General features: G+C 42.2%; 1 protein-coding gene across 3 annotated transcripts; it reads right to left on the bottom strand.

The window, feature by feature from the left end:
- Nucleotides 1–1,445: 1,445 nt before the first annotated feature.
- Nucleotides 1,446–25,543, bottom strand: FOSL2 (FOS like 2, AP-1 transcription factor subunit). Of its 3 annotated transcripts, none has more exons than XM_075204397.1 (4): nucleotides 25,313–25,543; nucleotides 10,234–10,488; nucleotides 9,341–9,448; nucleotides 1,446–7,976 (listed from the first exon to the last, which is right to left on the bottom strand). In XM_075204397.1, exons 2-4 carry the CDS (start codon nucleotides 10,471–10,473, stop codon nucleotides 7,467–7,469), a joined length of 858 nt encoding a protein of 285 aa, XP_075060498.1. In that variant the 5' UTR covers nucleotides 10,474–10,488; nucleotides 25,313–25,543; the 3' UTR covers nucleotides 1,446–7,466. The 3 variants fall into 3 exon arrangements, with proteins under 3 accessions (XP_075060498.1, XP_075060496.1, XP_075060499.1); XM_075204395.1 differs by having other exon boundaries at nucleotides 24,891–25,543; XM_075204398.1 differs by lacking the exon at nucleotides 25,313–25,543 and adding an exon at nucleotides 14,917–14,978.
- Nucleotides 25,544–25,845: the final 302 nt, after the last annotated feature.

The following is a 25,845-nucleotide window of genomic DNA, read 5'->3' on the forward strand; positions in this document are numbered from 1 at the left end:
CCAACAAATGCCCGACACCTCCGTGAAAATTTTTGCTAATTGGGCTGGGCATCTATACCATCTTGATACGACCTTATATTGGGTTTCTACAACTGTTATACTAGAGGAACATGCATGAATGGATTCGAAAATGTCAGGCCAGTCATCCTTCTGAATTTGGTTGTCTAAATCTCGTTCACACTCTCTGGTAAATTTTGGTAAGGAATTAAATACATTTTCTATAAGAAGTGAATATATAGTAGAAAGGAGGTGGCGAGGGCAGTCGGAGGCTTGACAAATCAATTCAAAACCTGTAAGGTCTCTTGTTGTATCTTTATGGGGAGGACCAGAGGACAGAAAATGTTTGAATTGGAGAAATCTCCAAATTTCAGAGCTTGGCAAGTCCCATTTTGTCAGAATTACAGTGAAAGAAGACACACCTGTGGGGTCTATCAGCTGGCCGACTCGTGTGATCCCCGCTTGAACCCATATCTTAAACGGACCAATATGTTCACCTGGCGTACACAGCGGATTGTAAATAATTGGAAGCAAAGGGGATATAGGTGAGGAAATGTAGATAAGAGACCGGAGTTTACACCATTTTGAAATAGTAGGGCCAATAGTGATTCCCTTCGCAGTTGACCTTGGGTCTGCATGCTTTTATACATTGAGTAGCTGCCATATAGATATTTGCATGTAGGAGCAGGTGTACGTCATAAAGTGGCCATTGAGTATTTATGTATATAAAGATAGTTTGTCGGTTGATGGTTTTATTTGTGTAAATGAGGGTAGGAATAAGGAAACATAAATGAAGAGCTGGGAATATTAGAGGACACAATTCAGAGGGTGAAAAAGGGGATTAAAATGTGGTTGTGGAAAACGATGACAGCTGGATGATCATCATTGATTGTAGACAGGATCTGAGCAGTTGAGGCGACACCAAGGAAATACAAAATACTTGTGGAATGTCCCCTTATAAGAGAACCGTTTTCTTTCTTTTTGTTAAAGCATAATTTATTTTTCTTGTGGTATCACCCTCTGCTCTAACTAACCACAAGTCATTTAACCATTAGGTACCTTTATTCATTTGGGAGCAGATCAATTCATGCTTCTATTTCACCCATAGTTTTATTATGGACAGTTCTGTGCAGAGACATTTCCTCTCCTTGCTGGATGTATAGCGTTGTGGATGAAAAGCTGATTTGCATTTGTACCAGGAGCCATCTATATGCGTTAGAGGCGACGATGGTGGGGCACAGTGATTTAGCACACATTGTATGGGGGCATATGGTGTGAGGGCACAAGGCTACTGTAATATGGGCACAGGCTGACAGGTATGTGGCACTTCACTGATCGAGAGCTTTACCCTGCACCGTTAATTTACTCCTGACCCCAGACTCCCCGCCACATCCCTGCTAACATCCAGCATCACTCCCAAGATGGATAAAATCACACAAATCATTAGAAAGTGGCAAATACTTGTTTTGGTTTTTAATAGACACAATGTAAAGATAACAACATTTTTGCTTTTTTTCAAAATACAACATTTTATTATTCTTAACATCAGATAAATAAGGGAGGGAGAAAAAAAATATCCGCTAAATTGCAAGCAGTGAATTAACCCACACAATCCATCGATTTAAAAATACTACAGATTTCAGATTCTGTTTCTACTAAACATGTGCTTCAGCCTCATCCCTTCAACAAAAAGGGTACGAAAGGTAGACGTTTGCTCCTTGTACACAAAGTAGGTGTACTACAGGTGTTCTCAGTTCTAGGTATAAAAAATATATTATATACACACACACAAACACACAAGAACGCTGGCACTTAGACATTATAACCTTGAGCCCCATACATCATACGCTGCGCACACACACCGACCTGCAGTACATAATCTAACTCTGGTACAACATCCCATCTAGGAATGTGAAAGGCTTTGTTTCCAACATCGCGGAAAACACACAACGACAGAATGGAGAACAATTACAATACACGCACAATTTTAGGGATCATTTGCAAAGCGGAGTGGGATTTGTGTGTGGTTGAAGAGCAGATGGTCATTGAACTCCGAAATCAACCCATGTTTCTCCAGCTATTGTGACACTACAAGTCCCAGCTAAATCTGTTGGCATTCTGGCACTTGTAGTTCCACAACTGCTGGAGAAACGTGGGTTACATAGGCCTATCCTAAGTGATAGGTTTCAGAAATCCGTCAGTTAGGAATGTAAAGACAGAGCAAATTGTGCCAATTAATAGGATATGTTGTTGCTTTCATTGTTCTTTAAATTTTGCTTTTTGATAGTTTAAATCGTAGGCACTCGAGATTCTGGATGAGAGGGACAAGACGCTCGCTAAGGCCGACAGATTAGTGTAGTGATACACACAAGCAATCAGTGTCACAACATGAAGGCTTACGTCACACTTTAATAACATTTAGTATAATATTCCCCCGACACAAAACAGTCTATGGTCTCTGCAAGGTGCCCTAAAAGCAGACTATCACTACCAGTAGTCTGAAACGTCCACCCCTCATCTCTCTATTCACCTGATGACATTGGATTCAAACAGTCGGCGTAGCTAAGGATCGCCAGTTTGTGGCCATTGCTTGTAATGCGCCAGTCAGACAATAAGCGTTGTATACAGAGAGCCGCACAAAACGACTAGCAATACTTTTAAATTAGTATAGACTGTTACCTGTACCTTGAAATATAAAAATGGTGGACGGGGGGGGGGGGGGGGCGCTTTGGGTCTATTCTAAAATCTTTTAGGGTATGGGGAACACTATATTAAATGTTAGGAAACAGAGGAGTAAACCTTTTACATACGTTCCCAACTCTGCAAACTTCAGACAAAATGCACTCTGCCTATATATGAAGGAGGGAGTCAATAACAGATGGATTAAACCTGTTCTCAAGCAGGAAAAACATGAAGGCGGAGTTTTAACCAGGTTTTTTTTCCATTTATATATATATATATTTTATTTTTACACGTATTTATAATCTGTTAGTGCAAGAGACATCTAGCGCACCAAATGTCCCAGGAGACTATGCATTTTGTAATGCTTAATGACAAGAAAAGAAAAACAAATAATATCAAACCTCAGGCCCACCCGTACCACCCCCCAAATACAACAATAATCCCACACATGTAAACATTAAAAATAAATAAGACATATAACAATGAAAAAGGCTCCCAAAAGATATTGAACAATAAACTGGAGAGCTGGGTAATGAGGATGAACAAGATGGCAGCCGTTGCGCCAATCTGTCCTCCTTTTATTGCGGTTCTAGCAGTTACTGCATTTTGTTGTGTAAATGGAGTTACGGTGGATATATTTGTACAGAATGATCGATGAGACGGGAAAAGAGAAAGAAAATGGGAGTTTACAGGACATCTTGTATTTAGGATACAGGAAAATCTTATTTCCTAATGAAAGTCACAACCACAGGTCACAGAAGAGGCCATGAAAATACCAGCGAGCGAGAACGTAAGACACAAACTGTTACAAAAGAAGTTGGGGGTGAAATAACTGTCAGATTTGCAGTACAAATTATCAACCTCATAAAAAGGAACAAAAATAAAGATTTTTAAAATACGGTCCCAGCTCCAACTCCATATGGCACAAGCATGGCATAGACTAAGCCACAGTTATCCCAATTAAGTTCATCTTCAGAAAGTTAATCTAAATAAACAAAGTGGAGGCGGCCATCTTGTCAGCTGAACCAATATTCAGCCAATCAATTCTGTGAGAGTTCATGGCATCACTCTGTGCCTTATGCTTCCAATTCCTAGTGATTTAACATGAATTCTGGTTCAAATGGCGGTCTTCAGTGTGTGTTAAATAACAGGTCCGCTTTACATTATTACCATGTAAGATACTCCTGACATGTGAGTGTACCGAGTGGACTATAACTTCACTGCCCCTCAGTGCAGAAGTCTACATTTTAAGCCTGTTTTGTATGTTGAGAGCAAACATTACTACCGTCCAGCCTGTATCTGGAATCAGCTAATTAGCCTGCCCTATAATACCTATGTCTGTAGTTAGGGAAAAAAAAGGGAACTTATTGATCTGTTCATACTCCAAACTAGAGGTCTTTTTATGATAATTTGGCCACTCTGAATGCTGCATAAGAATAGATTCGCCTTCTCTTTGTTCCACTGTGACACAATTGCAAATGAAGTGTCATAAGTGAATAGCACTTCCTGACGACATACAGGCGGACCTCCATAATAGGCAATTGTACCTTTTGCCGAAATGCACGTCTAGATAGCTTTAGGTAATTCGGCAATGTTTCTCTTGCAAAACGTAGTGTTCATAGCCCCTGATCCTTGCATATGTAATTACACAGGAGTTAATGTTTACAATTAAAATAACTAAATCGCAGCGGCTGCTATAAAAACACACACATGATATTTCAGTCCATTTTTGTGTTTTGTGAAACTAAAAAATATTTCTAAAGCTATTAAAAGGCCTATATATTTCATATTACAGGACCGAACTGCACACATATTTAGCCGCAATAAAAACACCCACGTGTATCACACACAGAACAAGAGCGACTCAATATCCACCAAGCATGTAACACGAAACAATCTTGATGGTTTCGTTTCAGTCCGCGGAGACGCATGGCCTCGATGTTCAGGCTGAAATATCCGCCCAATTTTCCTCAAGTCCCACAAAGGAGCGCAGAAAAGTGAGCAGAGATTCTCTACCGCAATGGGCGCCGATATGCGCATCCAAACACGGAGGCAATGTTCAGCGGCACCTTGCGCTGACCTGAATCTTCCCTTTAAACTGAACCTTTCACCTATACAAATTGGAGGCCGCCATTTTGTGACTGAATAAGTCATGCTACCGACTTACTCTCGAGAATGCATTGTATCGTCATCATCATTTATATAGCGCCAGCAGATTCCGTAGCGCTTCACAATCAGGAACAAACACAGTAATAAAACAACACTGGGTAATCCAGAGAGAGAGGTAAGAGGGCCCTGCTCGCAAGCTAACAATCTATGGGTTCACTAGGGACCAATGAGATCGCTGGGGACTTGATGTTCTGTATTCTCATCATAAACGTTGGTTCGCTACACAAAATGGCTGCTTCCACCATGTGTATCAGATGAGTGTGACACAGGATTTCAGTACCTGTAAATGGTCATGTAGTACACATTATGAAATAATTCAAAATGTCCATTTTTTTTGAGTTTATATAGTAAGATAGTAAGGGAAACAGGATTACTAGTAATATAGTAACATAGTGCAAACTGAACATTTGGGTGCAGTGTATTTTCAGTATCGTCCTTTTCATTTATTTTTGAAGACCATGTTGATTGCGTACGATCAACAATTTTAGTGAGCAATATCTATAATCATCAATACCATCAGCGCCAACACAACTCCCGACGGACATTTCACCCCCAACAATGACAATTTGCATTGTAGTAGCCTCTGATTACGATAGGTCGCTGAATCCTTGTTTTATTCAGCTAATCGTTGCTGTACGCTTTCATAACGCCTATAATTTAATCTTTAAATACAAAATAAAATAAAGAAAGGTGAAACTCCTGGTTTTGGAAACAACGGTTATGTGCAAAGTGTACAATTCATCAGGTTAGGATGCAGCAACCTACATGGCAGTGTCAGGACCAGATATTAAGGGGAATATACAGGACTTTAGGTCATCGCTGCACCGTCTTCCATGTACAATCACTACTTAGCCTGAATGCGTCTTGCAAACTAAAATAGAGGCCTAAGCACAGAGAGAGACAAGATGGCTGTTGGTAACTTTTTTTTCCCCCTTCTTTGATTTTTTTCTCATTTTACTGATACAAAATACAGACATTACTCAACAGCCAGACGGACCGAAGACTTATTATGACCTGAAGGTGCGTTAGACAGAAGCATCTGTGTAACCACAGGTATGAGCGACTCATTAGCCTGCCTAGGCCTGTCCTGGCCGTGGCGGCATCTCCCTGGCGACCAAGTGCTTGGAACCCATCAGACTTGGGAAAGGATGGGGGGTGGGCTCATTATAAAGCAATAGACACGTTACCGACAGTGCAATAATAATTGTCTTTTCTTTTTCTCGACAGAAAATAAGGCCAATAATTAATGCAGAAGGCTCCTCATGAAATAGTGCTAAGCCTGTGTCATTAATATTAATTAAAGGCAAACCTGTTTATGTGCCATAAAGCAGCAATGCGGGGAAAAAAAAACGCTTTGAAAAAAATCAAATACTGGTTTATGCTAAAATATCCCTATGGACTGTTGTAGAAAAGCACATAGTGTAGTATAAAGGTGGCTTATATCCTGAATTCAGCATCTCGTTGGGAATGTAAGTAAGGGATCGTCATGGAGGGATGTAGTAACGATTGCACTACTGCCTGCTCTGCAATTATCTGGGGGGGGGCGGTTTAGCAATCTGGACATGTACCAAGGAGAGTTTTTAAGTCAACTGAAATATTGAATGTATTCCCATTAGGTCCCTTTATCAATTCAACTATGATTAGTGTCTATCTGCAGATAACACATGAACGAGATAGAGAGGGATATAGAAACCTGACCGGCTACATAACACCTGAAAGTTGCCGTTTCGTTGCAGCAACATATCAAACACAAATTCCAGCTCAATTTCACACTGTAGAACTTTTGCACTATACTTAGGATATGGAATACGGTCCCTAGGAGAAGGGGGTTAAACGTCCCACAGGTACACAGGATGCAACATACTTTGGCCATTCAAACTGTGAATAAACAAACATTACTTTGATTCCCAAATAGATTGTCAGGTGTTCATGTTTCTAGTAAAAACAAAAAAAAAAAAGAAATTCTTGCTCATTCAGAAGGCACGAGGGCATGTTGTATTGCCACGTTATTGTTTTTAAACCGTTTTTCTTTAACATCATTTGTTGCCAATCCTTTTATCCAAGCAATTTCCAACAGGTTTACCAGAATGCGGGTTTCTGGATCAGTCTTTGGCGTGGTACGGCATCTTCTCCCTGTAACCAACATTTTCCGTGACGGTTTTTCTTTTCAGTTATATCGCAAGTCCCTGGAATTGCTTTAACAGAAAAGGACAAAAAAAAAAACCCAAACAAAACATAATTCTGTACCTTCATCCAGTGAAGAGTAATGTCCTCCTATAGACAGTCCCTTAAAGTGCCCAGAACAAAAGAATAAAAGACAGTAATCATCGACCAGTAAGAATGGATGAAATGTCTTGGGTGCGCAAGAGGCCGGAGACAACAACCTCATCTGAACCCATCTGGGAGTTCGATACAGTATGAAGGATGAAAATGCTCCTATGTAGCCTCTCCGGATAACCCATCGACGCCAGAGCTACATCGGAGCATCCAAAGTGTGGTATCCAGTTATAAACATATATCTTCTTACACAACTTGTCCATGGTTTGGGAGTTACTGCTTCAACCCGACTAGACATTTCCTGATATGCAAGAGCAGAAGTTCTCCCTTTGTAGCATTCGTTACAAAGCCAGGAGGGTAGGGGAGTTCAACGAATCAGAAGACTGGTCCCCACTGCTGCTGCTCCGACGGTGGGCTTTGGAGCAAGACTCGGATGGCGAGGCAGATGAATCTGGATCCAACACACTTGGGTAGGTGAAGACGAGGTTGGCGGCGCTCGGAGTGCTTGGAGGGGTTGAAGTCATAACAACTGGTGTGTTGAGAGGCTCCTCACTGAAGAAGTTGCCACCAATGTTGATGGGTTTAATCACAGACCTCTGAGTTTTGTCACTGGTGGCAATGGACTTGTTTCCGATGACTTCCTCAACCGGCTCCTGTTTGACCACCACTCTGCTCCCCATCATTGTACGGACAGTGTGGGTATTGTGAGAAGGGCCGTTTCTTTCATCTGGGTGTATCTTGCACATGGGCGAGTGGGCGACGAGCATGAACTCCAGTTTGTCTTTCTCTTTTGTTAGCTCTGCGATCTCTTTCTGCAGCCCAGATTTTTCATGTTCCAGTTTTTCAGTTTCCTGAAAGAGAGAATAGGGTTTCATATTCATTTGTTCTTCCATTAAAAAAAACCCCAACATTTTGGCAGTGATAAACTACAGAACTGCAAGATAAGAGGTTCTACACAAAGAAATACAATTTAACCTTTCACTGTTTCATTAGACAAAAACAAACAAGCAAACCACACATTTATTATATTTATATTAAGTTTTCCTCCTATGGAGAACCAATTCATTGCTTGTGTGTGATAAAGAGGAAGCTTTGCCAAAATACTTTGCTTTTTTATTTATATTTTCTAGCATGCGTTTTCTATCATCAGGGAGAGCTGCATTGTCCCTGGACATGAAACAGCCCTACCCTGCTCTCTGCATTACATACAGTTGTGTTCTGACAGTAACCCTATGCCTATCAGCAAGGAATAAGACAACACTGATGATGTAAACACATAGATAAAAAGCATAGAGGGAATCCGGGCAAGGAAGGCAATTTATATAGTATAAGTTGGAGGTGTGCATGGTCAGGGTAACAAATTAAAAGTATCTGAAGGTGGAACTCCCTCTTTTGTTTCATTATGAGGTTTCAACCCTTAGGTCAGTGATAAGTAACCGGATATACTTTAATGGCCAAATGTCAGGCCCTCCAACCTTCAAAAGGGGAACAAATACGGACCTCCCCCTCGGACCCATCAGACCTCCCCCACGGACCCATCAGACCTCCCCCACGGACCCATCAGACCTCCCCCACGGACCCATCAGACCTCCCCCACGGACCCATCAGACCTCCCCCACTTTAACTTACTATTACAGATATTTTACCTAGCAACCTCTCTCTCTTCCGCTCGCACACTGCCCTCCCTCCTCCGGTATGCTGCGCAGGTCGTGACCTCCCTACGTTGTGCAATGGAGGTCACGTGACGCATAAGTCAGCTGCTCCCGCTTAGTCTTACTCTCTGCTTTGCAACCAAGAAGAGAATTGTCCGAACTGAGCAGCTGGCTTGGGGGCCGCTGGTTAAGGCTGGCCGAGCTGCCTGTTGCCCACCACGGCCATAGGAATTTCATTTGGCAACTGTGTTTTGTTTTTCTCAACCAATCAGAAATGTTGTTTTTATTGTTACAGTAATGGAGTGGGAAATTCAAGATACTATTTTTTTTATGTCAGCTACATGCCCGTAGAATAAATTCTCTAGAATAAAATTCCACTTTATAGTTCGTAATCTCACAGGCCTTTCATTAGCTTATACCCAGGCTTCAAACTTGGGAAATTTTGTAGAGAAGAATAGAATAATATCAGACTTTATGCAGTCGGAGGTGTTGAAACTGGTCAAAAATGTTCCCAATTTAAGCCACCATCAGCAAGTGAAGGAAGTAGATAAAAGGTTACATACTGCCTGAAGTTTGTCGGTTAACTCCCGTCGCCTGTTGCGACATTTTGCGGCTGCCAGTTTGTTTCTTTCTCTCCGGACCCTCCGTTTTTCCTCTTCCTCGGGTGACAGCTGTGGGTGAAGAAAATGTAAAAAAAGAAAAGAAATTTAAGCAATGAAAATTTAACAGGTTGTGGTCACATAATGGCCACAAAAAATATAAATTCGTTGGCTCTGTAGGAAGCGGTGGTGTTCTGGAATTGTGCAAGGCCAGGGAGTGTGCTAGTCATGCCAGGACAGTAACTTTCTGCGGTTAGAACGAAAACTATTTCGCAACTTGCTTATCACTTGTAATCCAGCTAGTTCTGACGTCAAACGGGAAACATGCAATTGTTTACGTTGTACAAGTTAAAACCTCAGATGGAAGCCAGGCTTAAGATCGAGGGAGTAAGACAACAGAATAATACAAGAGACTGGGAATGTAAATATGTTCAGCTGCTTCACAACCACTGTCTGACCTGATCTTCCAGAACCAACAAAGGAAATCAGTGAAATGCGTAGGACTTGCTGACTTTGGTTGTTGGCATGAGGATTAGAGAGTGGTGGTAAAGCAGTCTCTGACTTGTGGTGGTACCAACCAATATTTCAAAGCATAAGTCATAGGGTTCAAAGAGGGACAGTTTAAACTGAACGACAGGGATTTTGACTTTCAATAAAACACAAAATGGTAAAAAAGGACAATCACGAAAGGACATCTGCACTACTTTCTTCATCTACCTAGTTACTGATGGTTGTAATACAGATTTTCACCTTTCATTAAAATTGGTCAAACAGTCTCTGAAAGAGCTTTGCATAAAGGATGTTGTTTTAAAGTCTAAGGATAGAATTCAATTGTGCATATATATGCGCCCAGTTACCTGCTCATCTCTCCTTCTCCTGCCAGCGGTGGTGCCAATGGTTTTGATGACCCCTGGTCTGTGTAGGGTTGGATGACCTCCAACAGAAGAGAGGTTTGGCATGGAGTGTCCGTAAGAATGTGGTCGCCCATAAGGATTGGACATGGAGGTGATGACGGTAGGTTGGACCATCCACTGTAAGTCCTGGTTGGTGGTGATGGCATTAATGGTGGGAATAAAGGCACTGCTGGATCCCGGCATGTCGTTCCGGAATTTCTGAAGGAACAAGAATGGAACAATTAGGAGACAATAGACAGCATCTCAGGAAGACGATTTAGCGCGAGAAGATCTGGAGTCTTTGTTGAACAATTAGGTCTACAGCTGGCCAACAAGGGCCAATGGGCAGGATTATACCAGGAGAGTTGAGAGGCAGGGTCAACATTTGGTCATGCGCATGGGTGGCCAAGGTGGATGAACGCCAGCCGGTTATCTCTCGGGTCAATCTTCCGGGCTTCTTTGAGACCTATTAGTGAGGCCAAAAGATGACTGCTCCAAGTTAGCGATCATCTTCCAGACAAAGTTTCTACAAGACAGATGATGATCCCATTTATTTCTACAGGATTGTTATCTGCCAATTCAGTTATTAAGTGGCCACATACTCTGCAATTTTGCATGTTTTATATATAGCAGAAAACAAGCACAGAATCACGTTTGAATGACAGATCTCATAGATGACAGATCAGTCTTAGAAAACAAAATCTAAAAACAAAACACAAAATATATATACTGAAGCGTGAATGATGGAGAACAGAGTGTTTTGTCCTCTCTGCTGAGACGTACAACACATTGGTGAACATACTTGGGCGAGGTCATGTTTCCTCTGCACCTGGCTGAGGATGAAGGTAGATTGTGAGAACTACACCCAGCCAGCGAGAGACCAGCGACAACACCGCGATCTGCCGCAGGCGACATCACCACTTTATGGGAAGCATCTGTGCTCCAAGCTGCAGGCGATCTCCTGCAAGCACCTGAGTAATTCTGACACCTGAACATTTAACCCCTTCCTACACCTTGTCCTGATTGGCATCTGGTCTTATAGATTGATGGATACGAGGATGTTGGTGTAATTCTGGGGTCTCCCTATGTAGAACATCTGATGGATGAACACAGATGAAGAGTTTTAATGAAGAATTTTCTTCACCTGGCTCATGAATCAGAACAAATTAGAATTATTATAAATGTTTTTGGTTTTTTTACTGAAATCAAATAGGTTTGTAGCTTTGACACTCTGCGACATAAGATGAAGCACAGCAGACTGACCTAAAGTCCACTCCATCTGTGACACTTCTGAACTCAGTTTTAACCCCTTGCTGTCCCACTGCAGAACACGTAAACACTATGGGTCTGAGTCATTAAGGAGAGTGAAGCATAAAAAAGGATCAACTCTGCACCTGGGCAAAACCATGTTGCATTGGAGGGGGAGGTAAATTTAAAATGTGGGGACAGATTTATAGTGGAGGTAGGGAATGTCCTAGGGCAACTTTAAATTTAAGTGTAAAAAAAATAAAAATATCGGGTATTTAAGTGGTAGATGAAAAAACAGCCAGTATTTAACTTATATGCAAAATAATAAACCGATTTGCACCCCTTGTATTGTAACTTGGTTTGTCCCGGAGAACATTTACTCCTTTTTTTGCCTTACTTTCCTTAATGGCCTATGGGTCTTATTTAGATGTAAATCCAACTAGAAGGAACAATTCTGCACTGCAGGTGCAACGGATTTACAAATATGAGGACAGATTTAGAGTTGGGAGAGGGCGCGTGTCCTAGTTCAACTCTGAATTTCAGTGTAAACATAATCCTGCCCAATGTGCTACATGCACAAGCAGCCAGGATTTCCCTGCATGCAAAATAAAAAATAAATCCACTTTCGACTGGAAAATAAAGTTGTAAAGCTGATGGGAACAGAAAGTGAAAATGCCATTCCATGCAACGTCCTGTCATACACTATAGGTGCCCAAGCGTCAATGCGCTGGATCCATGTCCAATATGGCCGCACACGACAAACTAGACAGATACTCAGGATCAATTAGTAATAATAGTAAAATATTATAATTAGTAAGGTCGGCCCATGAAGGCACACACCATCGGATCTCGTCAGCATTGTCTGCAAGGTACAATCAGCATCCGATCGATCACAAACAAGCGTTTAGCGGGATTACCAGGCATTCCCACCAGACACATGCAGCGATGTCTGCCCAATGTGGCCTCCCGAAATCACTACATATATGAAGAAGCTGCTGTACATCATATATCTCCAGTTCTGGGAAACACCCCAAATGTTTGTTAGCAGCCTGTTAACAGAAGATGTACTACAAGAGGTATAGTTACTAAACTGCGGGTTTAAAAAAGTGGAAATGTTGCCTATAGCAACCAATCAGATTCTAGCTTTCATTTAGTATAATGTACTAAATAAATAACTAGAATCTGATTAGTTGCTATAGGCAACGTCACCACTTTTTTAAACCTGCAGTTTAGTAAACATACCCCTAGGTGGCAGCACTGGTGTCTGTGGAGTCTAGACGGAAAGCTCTGGTATGCCTCATGAAAACAATATGGCAGCTCCCAGTAAGGCAATGAAAGTATGTAGAGAAAACCGTTTATAAACATAAATCCGATTCATCATGTACAATGCGAAAGTGTATATATATATATATATATATATATATATATATATATATATATATATATATATATATATATATATATATATATATATATATATATATATATATAACACACACACACACACACACTAGTTAACCCGTGCATGATACTCATGCATTCTAGTCAAATCAAGCTACTTAATGTGTTAAAAAGGTTCTTGTCATGCATTTGGGCCTAGCCCAGGCCTCCTCAGGGGAAGAGCATTACTTACCGATGCAAGCGCCCTTTTTTAACGTGGTGTTGTCCACATGTCACCACCTCATCATTTTTCTCCATCACCTCATCCTTCATCTTCATCGCCACATCCTTCATCAAGCTACTTAAGGTGTTAAAAACTTCCCACTGTCACCCCCGGCAACCACCAACCACTCCCAACTGTCACTTCTCCTTCAAGAAATATATAGGTCAGTGTATAACTCTGCCCAGCAGGTGGCGCTGCAGCTTGTTTTTTTTTTTCCACACACGCCACTAGGCATTTATATAGTAGATATATTTGTAGCTCAAGAACCAGATCTGGGGTGACTGTATCAAACCTTCTGCCATCACCACAGTACAGCAAGGACAGGACACCATTGCACAACATACACAAACTGCACCGAGCACAGCAGACAAATACATAATATCTCCACCATATTCACATCTTCTGCCAGGAAGAGCGATCAGCAAACTGGAACAGCAACAGGTGCAATCATCATAATTTATTTATATATCGCCACTAATTCCGCAGCGCTGTACAGAGAACTCATTCACATCAGTCCCTGCCCTCTAAATTCCCTAACACACACACAGAGAGACTAAGTTCAATTTTACAGCAATTAACCTACCAGTATGTTTTTGGAGTGTGGGAGGAAACTGGAGCACCCGGAGGAAACCCACGCAAACACGGGGGAACATACAAATTCCACACAGATAAGGCCATGGTCGGGAATCGAACTCACGACCCCAGTGCTGTGAGGCAGAAGTACCAATCACTGAGCCACCTTGCTGCCCCCCCAATCTGACTCACTTCCCTTCCCAAACAGAGACGTCTTTACCAGATACAGTTCCTGGGATTTTATATGTGACAGACACAGGATTCCCCCTTCCTCCCTGCCGGTCATATAATACCATCGTGCCCAATAATACAGGCTAAATCATCCAATTCTGTGGGATAAAGCCCTGCTTCTAGAACAAGTATTAAACTGAACTTTATTACCACTATGTCTTATAATGAAACAAACAAAATATAACCACACACACACACACACACGCTGCACCAGTATTCAGCCAGTGACATCACTGAGGAACTCTGACGCTAGTGATGTCACAAGTTCCCAGCGAGTTGATAGGCTCGGGGCGAAAGACTAATCGAACCATCTAGTAGCTGTTTCCCTCCGAAGTTTCCCTCAGTGAAAGTCATTTCACTGACTACAATCCCATCATTGTATGTTTCTTTGTACTTGGTTATAATGTCATTTATTTGCATTTTCAATGCTCCCGTTCAAATATCCAGTAAGTTATAAAGTCCACAGAATAACAGCCGGAATTACATCCACTATACAATACAGGAATTGTACTATGCGGATGGATGGTCAATGCTCACAACAGGGGACAAATATTTAAGCCTGGGACTGCGATAGAAATTAGGGACAGTTGACTACTATGCAAAAATGAGATTTAAGGGCCATGAGATACGGAGACCCTGAACCTTGAGGACTTTCAGACACCACATTTTCAGAAATCACAGTCACATAAGACAGTAAACCACAGTGTGGATTCTATTGTAAATCATATAGTGAAACATTGTAACAAAGTAACACTTTACACCCAGCAGAGGGTCACCGGGGATTATGTACAATAGAAGCACAGTTTGGATACATCCTATGTACCTGTATGACACAGTCTGTAAGTACAATACACAGTAATACAGTATAGCACACGGGGGAGGGGGCTGGATTACAGACCATACAATAGGATGGGACACAGAGCTATAGTTACCAGGAGCTGTAAATCAGGACAGGCTCATCCTGGTTTATGGAAACTTCCTTCTCAAGGCATAAAAGCAGCCAGGAGGGAGAGGCAGGAAATCTCTATTGCATAATCGCCTCCCACAGTAAAACGAACTTCCTCTGATCTCCTTCCCCTTTTTACACTGCTCTATTTACTTAATGCCCAGGTGTGGTTACAGTCACTCCCCAGGGCGAGGACGCTTAACCCTTCCCTGCACAGAAGCAAAGCTCCGACCTCGTAAAACCACTGCTAGAAGTGTGCTTAGCCAAGTGGTGGTAGACACACGACTAATGGCAGCATGAACCGTACTTTAAGCTGACGTCTGATACATAATAAAAATAAAAAGTAGTTTTTTATAAATGTCAGTTCCATAATATGAGGCTAAAGTTGGCTTCTTCCTCTGCTGAGTGCTGAGTTCTTTTCCCAAGAAACTTTACTTTTCAATGATTAAACCCAGTTGTATCACCGATCTCACGGTAGGGATTCAGAGACGAGGGTCCTTACATAAAACAGCTAAGTATTCAAATTGGTACAAAAAAATAAAATAAAAACTGCTCGTGCCCAATCGGACACCTGCTCTGAGGCCAAAATCCTTGTTGGGACCGGGATAAATACAAGTGGGCTTCATACAAGGGACCTCATTCTGTGGATCTTCACTGTGGCATCAGTGATCCAGTAGAAAAAATATATATGGGCAGCACAGCACGGTGGCTCAGTGGTTAGCACTTCTGCCTCTCAGCACTGGGATCATGAGTTCAATTCCCAACCATGGCCTTATCTGTGAGGGGTTTGTATGTTCTACCCTAGTTTGCGTGGGTTTCCTCCGGGTGCTGCTATCAAATTGACCATAGTCTGTGTTTCTGTGTGTGTTATGGAATTTAGACTGTAAGCTCCAATGGGGAAGGGACTGATGTGAGTACAGCGCTGCGGAATTAGTGGCGCTATATAAATAAATGATGATGATGATGATGATATGGAGCAGGAAAAGGCTCCCAAGTAACCTCTAAAGTTTTCTTTGCTTGACCACTTGTTGGCCGTCCTAGAGAAGGCCTATTGTAAAGGGCTAGCGCTATATAAACAAATGTTGATAAAAAAGGTTCCAGGAACAGTTTCTTGGGGTTCCGTGCACCCCAATCATAGCACTCAAAAGTAAAATCTAGTAGTATCACAAGTACTTTTCCCTGCAAAACAAAGATGCTGCATAGACCTGTATCTGATCTCACCTTCCTGCTCCATGTAAACTGGGCCCTATAGAAGCAGCTCTATTAGATCCAGGTTATACTGCATCCTTCAGTGCTCAGTGCTGGCAATAGGGGGGAGGGACATTATACATAGCAGGGTCATCCCAATAATAATACAATAACTAAGAAAAAAAAACAAAACAACAGACAATAAATCAAAGAAGAAAATCAAATGTAATGCCCCCTTTGTTTATGAATGGTAACTACCCCTCAGGGTGCCAAAAGCACAGGGGCAGGACCAGAGCATTTAAGTAACCACCCCTGTAGGGACCCCGGGAGGGGCAGCCTGACTTGTCAGAAAGCTGAGAGTTAGAAGTGTGAATGTCCACTCAGAGAGACGCCATGAGAGTGGAGTGTGTGTGTGAGAGCGAGTCTGGAGACTGTCCACCCGTGTGTACTGAGGGTGGCGGGACCCAGGAGCTAAGAAGAAGAGATATCCTGGGGTGAAGCAAGGACAAGGCAAGTGATACAGCCCTGGCAGCTTCGAGGCTAGAGAGATTAATGCAAAGTAGCAATCTGCACGAGTGTTAGCTCTGCGGACAAATTATGTGATATGTCTCAACTGTGATTTTTGCCACCAAAAACTGTGCTGGAGAGAAAACCTGTAATTAAAGATATTCCTTATTTCATCTTAGAGATTGTCTGGCGCCCATTCAATAATTGTACTACGCTACTAAGCCTGTGTCAGATCCACAGACAACTTCCAGTTGTTACTAAATCCGCAAGTACACGGGCACCTGTCTGTGTCGCTAGCTGCTGTGCCCTGGGTAGTGGGCTGAGGCAGACTTAGGTAGAGAGGGGCCTGAGGATACTTCTGAGCAATATATTAATAATGTGGTTATTTACCTTGAAATAAGAAACAGCCAGGTTGACAGCTGTGATTTCATAACAGAACTGGAAACATTTAAAACATTTTCTAGGCTGTTTTTATAGAAATCCGCCCTTGATTCTATCTTGTAACAGTTTATTGTTTCCCGCATCTGTTTACCAAGCTGATAAACCCAAATATACTGACTCCATTATCTGCAAACTTTCCTGCTTTTTATTTTATTGTCTCCTCAATGAGAGGGGTGTTGCCAAAAAAACTTCATCAACTGAATGGTTTCCCATTCCTCAGTCTCTCCCACACCCTCCGCTTACTGGAATAAGCCACAATATGTTCCCATTTCATACAATCTCAGGAAGAACTCCCCCCTGTGACCCATAGAGGGCAGCAGTGGGCTATATTCCGCATGTAGGAGACTGGGAATTCTCTTATTTCTGGGAAAGTCTTATTTGATGTGTGAGGAATGTCATAAGCCGCTGGCACAAACCATTTCCCTCCTTTTCATGGCAGACTACTAATTCTTTTACAGAGAGATAGGAAAAAAAAACAAGGAGAGAATTCCTTTTAGGGAGGCGTTTTCTATAAATCAATGTTCTCATGCACTCAGTCCTTCTGCAATCACCTGCTTTCTGGTAACATTATTTTGCAATCCTCCCACCCAGAAAAGAAAAGAGAAAAAAAAAAGAACAAAAAAAAAAAAAAAAAGAGTTGAACTCTGGGGAGATAATGGAATTTGAGCAATTTTGTGATATGTGATGATGAGCATGTCCCACGCAGGAAATCAGACCTGTTCCTGGCAGAATTGCAACACATTTTGCAGACGAAAATGGTGTTAAATGTTAAGTACAATTAAAGCACAAGATTCTGGTTCATTCTGTGACCATCACAACCCATTGAGGACAGATTCCATACCTTGAGAGAATTAAAATTGGTTTCCTAACTTAAAGCTTAACCATCGCCTCACACACCAGGCATGCAGTTATTTTGTCCAGTCAATAAATATTTAGGAGGTTGAGTTTGCACCTCTGAGACTGGTGACATCACGCCCCTTACATGTCATTGGTTCCTAGCGAATTGACAGACCCAGGAGGGGGGCTATCCATAGCCACTTACTCCAGTGCCAAGCAAGATTGTTTATCGACTCTTATTGCGGCCATTAAAAATCCCTTATCGCCGCAATTGAACAAACATAGGGGCATATTTAATAAAGCACGATAGTGCTTTTAACGGGTCATTAAGGTCCCACAGTGTCTTCCGCAAATTTATTAAGGGGGCATCGCAGCAGATATCATGGATATCTGCTGCTTTGCATTCCTCTTCATTTTTGGGAGCAGTCACCATTCAACAGAATGGTGACTGCTCCTGGCCGCAATCTAACAAGTCCCGAAAAAACACATCATCCGAATTAAAGAAATCTAATGCTGTCAGCTCTGCTCCGGAGAGCAGAGCTGGACAGCGCATGTGTGGAGGGATCACATGATCCCTCCCTGTCACTCAGCGCTCTCTCTCTGCAACGATAGTTGCAGAGACAGAGAGGGGATCTGAGTTCTTGGAACTGGACATGCGCAATTGAAGAGTGAAGAGAAGACCCGAAGACAGCGCTTCCGAAGAGGGGGGTAAGTATGATTTTTTTTATCACCGAAACAGCAGTTTTTCGGAACTGCTGTTTCTGTGCAGGGCTGTACATAAATGTGAGAAGTAGTTCAATCCTTATCATTGCGATAAGGATTGAAAACTACTTTTCACTTTATGTGAATATTGATAAATGTGCCCCAAGATCGCTGAGTAAGTCGATCGATAAGGCGGATGCGCGCTCGTGCAGTGAAACGGAGATTTGGGCTTTCAGTTACACTGATGTAAATAAAAAAAATAAATTAAAAAAAGTTGATAGTTAAAAAATATTTAAAAACCTTTACACATTTAAAACATTTTTTTAAAGGATATTCAGTGGATAGATATAGAAAAAGGCAGATTTCTACTTGCAAAGGCATAGGGAACCCAGTGTAACCTTTTCATGTACAGAGCAAAGCAGAACACTCCCATTACGGCATTTCACCCACTGATAAGTCAGCCTCTAAATGCTGAGGTGCGGGGACTCTTTAAAATGTATTTTTACCCTATTACACCCACATGTATGTAGCAGTCTTATTTCACATAACATTGGATGGCACCAACATATTATGTAGCACATGTGTATTCCGGGATACATAGATTATATCTTCATACTGCTACACTTGCAGCTCATTAGACATCTCCTCTGACACGTGTGGATAGATGGAGAAGAGAGGGGATGTCGGACAGACCACAAGAGGTTAGAGGGACGCAGCCTCAGGCAAGCTTGGGCAATCGTTCAGAACAAACAGGAAATACTGATCATACTCAGACTCTGCAGGAATAAAGGGCAGTTAGGGCAACCATGTGACCTCTGGAGGCGAAGGTATGGATCTACCCTAAAAGCACCACTGCCTCCTGGTAGACCAGGTTCTTATAATCACTAGGGTATTACATACTATCATTCTCATTTCAATAGTGCCAACATACTCCATAGCACTGTACAAATGGGGACAGGCAGTCGGTGACACTAAGGAATGACATGAGTGGTAGAGAGCGCCCGGACGTGGAGACCTTACCATCTACTAAAGCAAAGTTTTGTTCTTAACAAACTTAGGCAACATGTGGAACTACAAGTCTCAGCCCGTTAGACTCAGCTAGAAGGACATGCTGGGAGTTATAGTTCTACACAACAAGATACTCTTGCCTAATTCTAGTTTAGACCCTGAAAGTGTATAATTTAACTACCACCCATGCAAACTGCATTTAAAGCAAATACTGTTGAGTGTTTTAAAAAAAAAAAAAAAAAAACATTTTTTTTTTTCATTACAATTTAATTTCTCTTCCCCAAACTACAGTGGTTGGATCCACACAACAAAGGGCCAGAAATACTATTTGAATAAACGTTTTTTTTTTGTTTTTTTAATGTCTGTAGTTTTTATTTTATTTTTAATATTCTTTATCTGTTTCTTTTTTTTCTTTTTCTTAAAGTGGAACTGAAAGCTCGAATCCAGCCGGCTCTCACCTCTGCAAAGACCGGTCTGTGGAAATGGTAAGTGGCCCTAACTCTGCGGGCCACTGATTAATTATGGCAACGAGGGATTTTTTTAATTGTCGCCATAAGCAATGATTTAAAAGTTGTTGTTTTTTTTTAAAATCAGCCTATTAGACAGAAATAGCGATAGCAGAAGATACATAGGGGTCCATATCCATACACACATATAGCAGTAGGTCCACAGTTGTACACACAGGAACAGCACCACTTACACATGGTAACAAGTGTACGAGCCTGTGAGGCCGGGGGTCTCTATAATCCGTGAATATACAGGATATTACAGGGAATCGGCCACTACACCCCACAGAGCGCTGTACGCAGGGTCGGGTCTGAACATACAAGTACCAGCAGTTGGAGGAGACTTTACATTGTGATCACTCAGATATCTAATAAACTAACCGCACTGACGTATCCACATGACCGGGGTAGAATATACCAGCCGGATCTTAATGTCCCCACAACAGGGCAATAAAATAAGCAGCACAAGTATTACTTGAACTCCAGAAGATAAAAAAAAACTACTATATGACATTTTCCAATGTTTTAAATGACAGCTAAGCCTGAAACGTTGACCTATGTATATACAAACAAAGACATGGAGATAAAATGCACCACCCAACTTACACTAATTGTTAACTGAGGACTTGTTGCAAAGTAAAGTTTAATGGGGTATTCTCTGCCCTCTCCACCACAAACAGCAACAGATGCATCTCTGTTATTAAACAATGATGAAAGACGGCAAATATGAGACAAAAAGCTCTAATTGCAAAAGCACGCACAGCTTTGATATTTCCCTTCAAGTGTGCAGTAACATGTACTTGAACACCCCATAGAAAACATGTCTGTAGCCAAGGAAACTAACAAGCCTGTCGCACAGGGTCATGGGTAAATTCACCAAACCTCTTAAAAAGGAAAAGTGGGAGGTGTTGCCCATAGCAACCAATCAGATTCTAGTTATCATTTATAAAGTACAATCTAGAATATGATAGAAACTGAGGGAGGATAGGCCACAAATGGGTCACCTCTGTTTTCATCTATCTACTTATATTAAGCAGAGTATTAAACACAGTTTAGTTAGTCCCTGCACCTGTAAACTGAACCAGCACAAAAATGACAGTGTTGTCAAACGTCAAATAAGGATTTGTCTATATCAGCAAATGATACCAGAAGGAAGTTTTGTAAAAACCACACTGCCCAACTTTCCAAATACAGCCTCAATCTCAGAGACCAAATTTGTTCTCTTTTTAAAGTACTAAAAAGTCTACAGAACAGGTCTCTGCAAAAACCCATAAGTTTAATGAATACCCGAGTCCCCTCAAACCTGGCAGAAGGAAGGAGAACACCAACAACACTTAAACCTAAATTGCAAAATCCAAATACATTTCATTTGACATTAAGGGTCATATTTATTAACGGGTGAAGAGACCTATTGCCAGCAAAGGTGAAGGAGCTCCGCAAAGTTCCCAGATCAATGCACATTTTGGACAAAATCCCATGGATCTGTCTTTTCAAGACAATCTGTCAAAATCCTGGAGGTCCCATGTTTTCTGATTGGACAATGACCCCATAGGGGTGCGATAATTGCCTAAATCAGAAGTTCAGTACTTTTTGATTGGATTTTGTCTGGGCAGATGGGACCAGACAACACCACATAGTCGCTCATACTGGGCTAAAGTTAAGTATGACCACTAATTGGCCGACCAGTACACATATTTTTTTTCCCCCCAATCAAATAAAAAAACACTTTTTTGACCACTCTGGGTAGATTTTCTTTGCCATGTCAGGCGGTATAAACAAACTAATGGTGTTTTGTCAGAATTCACAGTCTTCTAAAAAAAAAGTGTGTGGGTCGTGCACTAACAAATTACTGATACCGATGTTGGAATGTGCTTAGCCCAAAGAGTGCCAACTTTGGCTCAGCACAGGGGTGAGAAAAGCCTCAGCTGCAAAGGGTTTGGGATTTTTTTTAAAAAACCACTGATGGTGATATGGCCAATTACATTTTATCTAAAGAGTTCATCACTAAATTCACTGCCTGCTTATATAGACCCCCCAACAAATATCCACGATGACTACAGATACAAAAGATAGTTGCTATTCTCATATACAATAGAAATAAAGTTTACTGGATAGTAAGAAAATCTGGTAAAATATTGTACGTGACACAATGGCGGTCTCTGCACTGTACAGGTGACATAACAGGCGGATCCGTGTATATATATATTATAAATATATATATATATATATATATATATATATATATATATATATATAAAATAAATATATATATTATACTATGAACCTGTGCTATTGGTCCCTTGAAAACTGTGCATATGTGTCCAGCAGAGGGCAGCAGAGGACTAACTGATCTGCACATGTGTATAAGGAAAGGTGCCAATTAATATCGCCTGCGTGTGAGGCAGCATGAACCCAACCAGTCTGTACTGTTGTATGGTCAGTAATAATTGGGTCAATGGTTTGTATCAACACTTATTCCTATGTAACTTTCTGAATTTCCAGAATGCACAATGTAAGTCTATATTTCCATGGTGTTTGCCCAGCCACAATATGTACCATAGGGCACATTATCTCTGCTAAGCTCATCTGTCCTATGGTGGCAATTCTATATACAGCTAATCCCTGTCCTGTTTTACCATACACAGCCTGTGGAGCCTTGTGCCACTCTGTGCGTCACTTCCATGCCATCTATTCTGTGGGCACCAGAGGTACTAACTGTGCCCCCCAGTAGTTGATATTACATATTATACTTTACTTTTCCCAGCTCTTGGGGGGGTCCTTATTTACCAGCCCTCCCCTGTCCTAATATGACAGGACAGTGAGAGAACAAAGGAAACCTTTTAGCATTAGTATGTAGTATGTAGCAGCCATCAATAATCCCACCATAGTTTTAAATAATATTATCTTTTATATATTACAGGCAAATAAACACAGAGGCACAATTTAGACACAATGTTACATGTTCCCATATTCTTGCTTCTGTCATGTAACAAAGTTCCGACACTTTGTTCCCTTGGACACCCCAATGATCAGTCTTTCGTCCTTCACCCCCAGGTGACAAGCCCGGTATCAGCTCTCCTAGCAGTGCTAAGTGGGCTGGGTGAGGCAGCAGAATGGACTTTACTGTTTGATTAAGCTGCTCTAATCAATAAAACAAAGTGCAGAGTGTGCGAGGAAAGAAAAGGAACTGGAAACCACAGAGTAAGAAGGAAACTGCAGGGTTTGTCCCCTTATAACCCTCTGTATACCTAGATGACTGGTGTCAGTTCTATCTGACACCTTAATGTCGCACAGGCTGTAGATGTATTTCTACTTGTGGCCAGGAAGCCTTAAACAAAGTCACCTCAATTCTCTGAACTACTTATTGTGGTTGAGGAACGAGACACGTTCATAGCTACATTTATACACAAAAGACACACAAAGGATTTGCTAAGTTGCTGCCATTAATATACTTTCCAGTAACAAAATCACATTGCAAACGACTCACATGTAACTAGGCACCGACATGGGTGTATAATACCGGCAATGGCATTATGTCTGTGACAGCCCCCATCACTGGTTAACTTGACAATGGTAATTGAAACATATCAAACGCTTCAATCATTGCTTTGGAGTATTGAGAATATGTTTTAATGGGTAAGATTTAGGAATCTCCCTCTCAAACCATAATCCAAATATCAGCCCAATGTGCTCAGGAACAATGGGGCCTTTGTGGTAATGATAAGTATCTTACAAACGGCCCAAAATATGTTATATTTGGTGTAATTCACATCTGTAACACTAATGAATTCCAGCGGAAATACCCTGTTGGATACTCTGCACCCCAGATTCCATCCCAGCCCTCTGCGGCACAAGGGGTTAAGAGCTCCATGTGCTTTGGTGTATAGGACGCTGGTGAATCATATGTAGATCACAGCTTGGGGAACACATCGCTCCCACCACAGCCAATGACACACAGCACATCTGCATAACCGCCTGAGACAGGACCCAATAAGTGAGAACCGACAAGGGAAGAACCAAATTCAAATAGAACGTGATAGGCAGATCATTGCTGGGGGCTCTCCCCAGGAGCTGGAGGTCTGCAGATTACAGCCATGGAGAGGGCTGGTTAGCAGGATACTAAGATATATACCATAGATACAATAGCAGTGGTCAGTTATTAGCTTACAGTCCCTTGGACACTACATATCACATATAGAGCTGACCATATATACAGCCATGTAGCATGCAAGTCACATTCATGTCTGCTCCTTACTGGTTGAGGGAGGGGATTCTATACCTATACCACATTAAATATTAGAGAACACTGTAAACCATATACAGGACTGTTTATACATTGAGGACACTCCATCCAACTACAGGACTAATCACCAACTCCATATCACAGACCTGAATAAAGAGAGTCCTGCGTGCAGTACAAGGGTCTATGCATCTGCATAATGGGGAGATACGCCTTGGAGTGGTGTATCTAACTAGTATCACTGGTCATCTCCACACACACACACAGGGCTGGTCATCTCTGACCCAAGAGGACACTCCATATCACATAGAGAACTGGTCATATGTGCACTGAGCAGACACTCCATACAGGACTAGTCATCTATGTATTGAGTGGACACTCCATACCACATACAGGACTGGTCACCTATGCATTGAGCAGACACTCTACACTGAGTACAGCACTGCATTGAGTGGACACTCCATAACACAACAGAGGACCGCTCATCCCCATAAGCCGGTGGTCTCTACTCGCTGGCTGTCAGCTCCTCACCTGGTGGATTGAGGTAGGTAAGGAGTTGCCGGGGTATCCCTCTGGCTGAGCCGGGGAGCTGCTGCTACCACGGGAGGAGCTGTCGAAACTCCCTGGAAAGTCCTGATACATGATCCGAGGTCGGGGCAGCCAAGAGAGGTAATTGCCCTTCTTATCCGATCTTCAGCAGCCCCACAGGGACACTGTCCGGGACTCTTCAGCCTGTCCTGACACTGGGGCTATTACAAAACGTCTCCCACATCCAGCGCTGCCAGTCACTACTCCTGATCCCTAACAAGGAAACTTTGTATCTCTGCAACAAGTTTCAGCAACACTGCGAGAGCGCAGGAGACAACCATGGAGAGGGGGGTGGGGGACAATACAAGTACAATCAGCTGTGTCTAGGTGACATTAGAGGAATAATCCGGAGTATGAGTGCTCACCTCCAGGTTAGTGTGCTGGATGAGTCAGTCTGTCCCTCTGTATTCCGGGCTCACTCTCTGCTCTCTGGATGAGTCAGGGTAATGGCATTAGTTCAAACCCACTCTGATTATCATAGCGAGCTCCCAGCACTCTTACAGGGCTGATGTCACTCTCTCCTCCCCCCACCCCCCACTTACAATGGGAGGTTCCGTCCTATTGCACAGCCCACAGCTCCCCAGGACACCTCAGCCCTCTCTGCACCGGCTTGTGCAATTGCCCTGGCTCCGGCTGCTTCTTCATGCTCCGCTGTATTGCTTCCTTGGGAGATTTGCAGAACTGAACCCCCCTCTGTAGAGCTTGGTCTCGTCCATTGACGCATGTTGCCAAATATGGTCATTTGCGTGTTGTGACGTATATGGGTTTCCTTGGTTCTGATGACGTGAGCGGGCAGGGATTCCCTCTCTGGTTGTGCAGCCTGCAGGTGCAAGGGGCAGGGAGATAAAGGCACCCGGCATGTTCTGCCATCCACATTATCATCCATATACCAGTATGC

The sequence above is a fragment of the Mixophyes fleayi genome, chromosome 3 (assembly GCF_038048845.1).
Source record: "Mixophyes fleayi isolate aMixFle1 chromosome 3, aMixFle1.hap1, whole genome shotgun sequence".
In the NCBI taxonomy this organism is placed as follows: Eukaryota; Metazoa; Chordata; class Amphibia; order Anura; family Limnodynastidae; genus Mixophyes; species Mixophyes fleayi.

Bases quoted from the DNA above. Each gene is read 5' to 3' on its own strand.
- FOSL2 (XM_075204395.1), bottom strand. From the start codon at position 25,001: ATGTATCAGGACTTTCCAGGGAGTTTCGACAGCTCCTCCCGTGGTAGC. The intron at 10,489-24,890 runs GTGAGGAGCTGA...TTGTTCCTTCAG, and splicing joins TACCTACCTCAATCCACCAG to AAATTCCGGAACGACATGCC. The intron at 9,449-10,233 runs GTAACTGGGCGC...CTTCACCCACAG, and splicing joins GGAGAAGGAGAGATGAGCAG to CTGTCACCCGAGGAAGAGGA.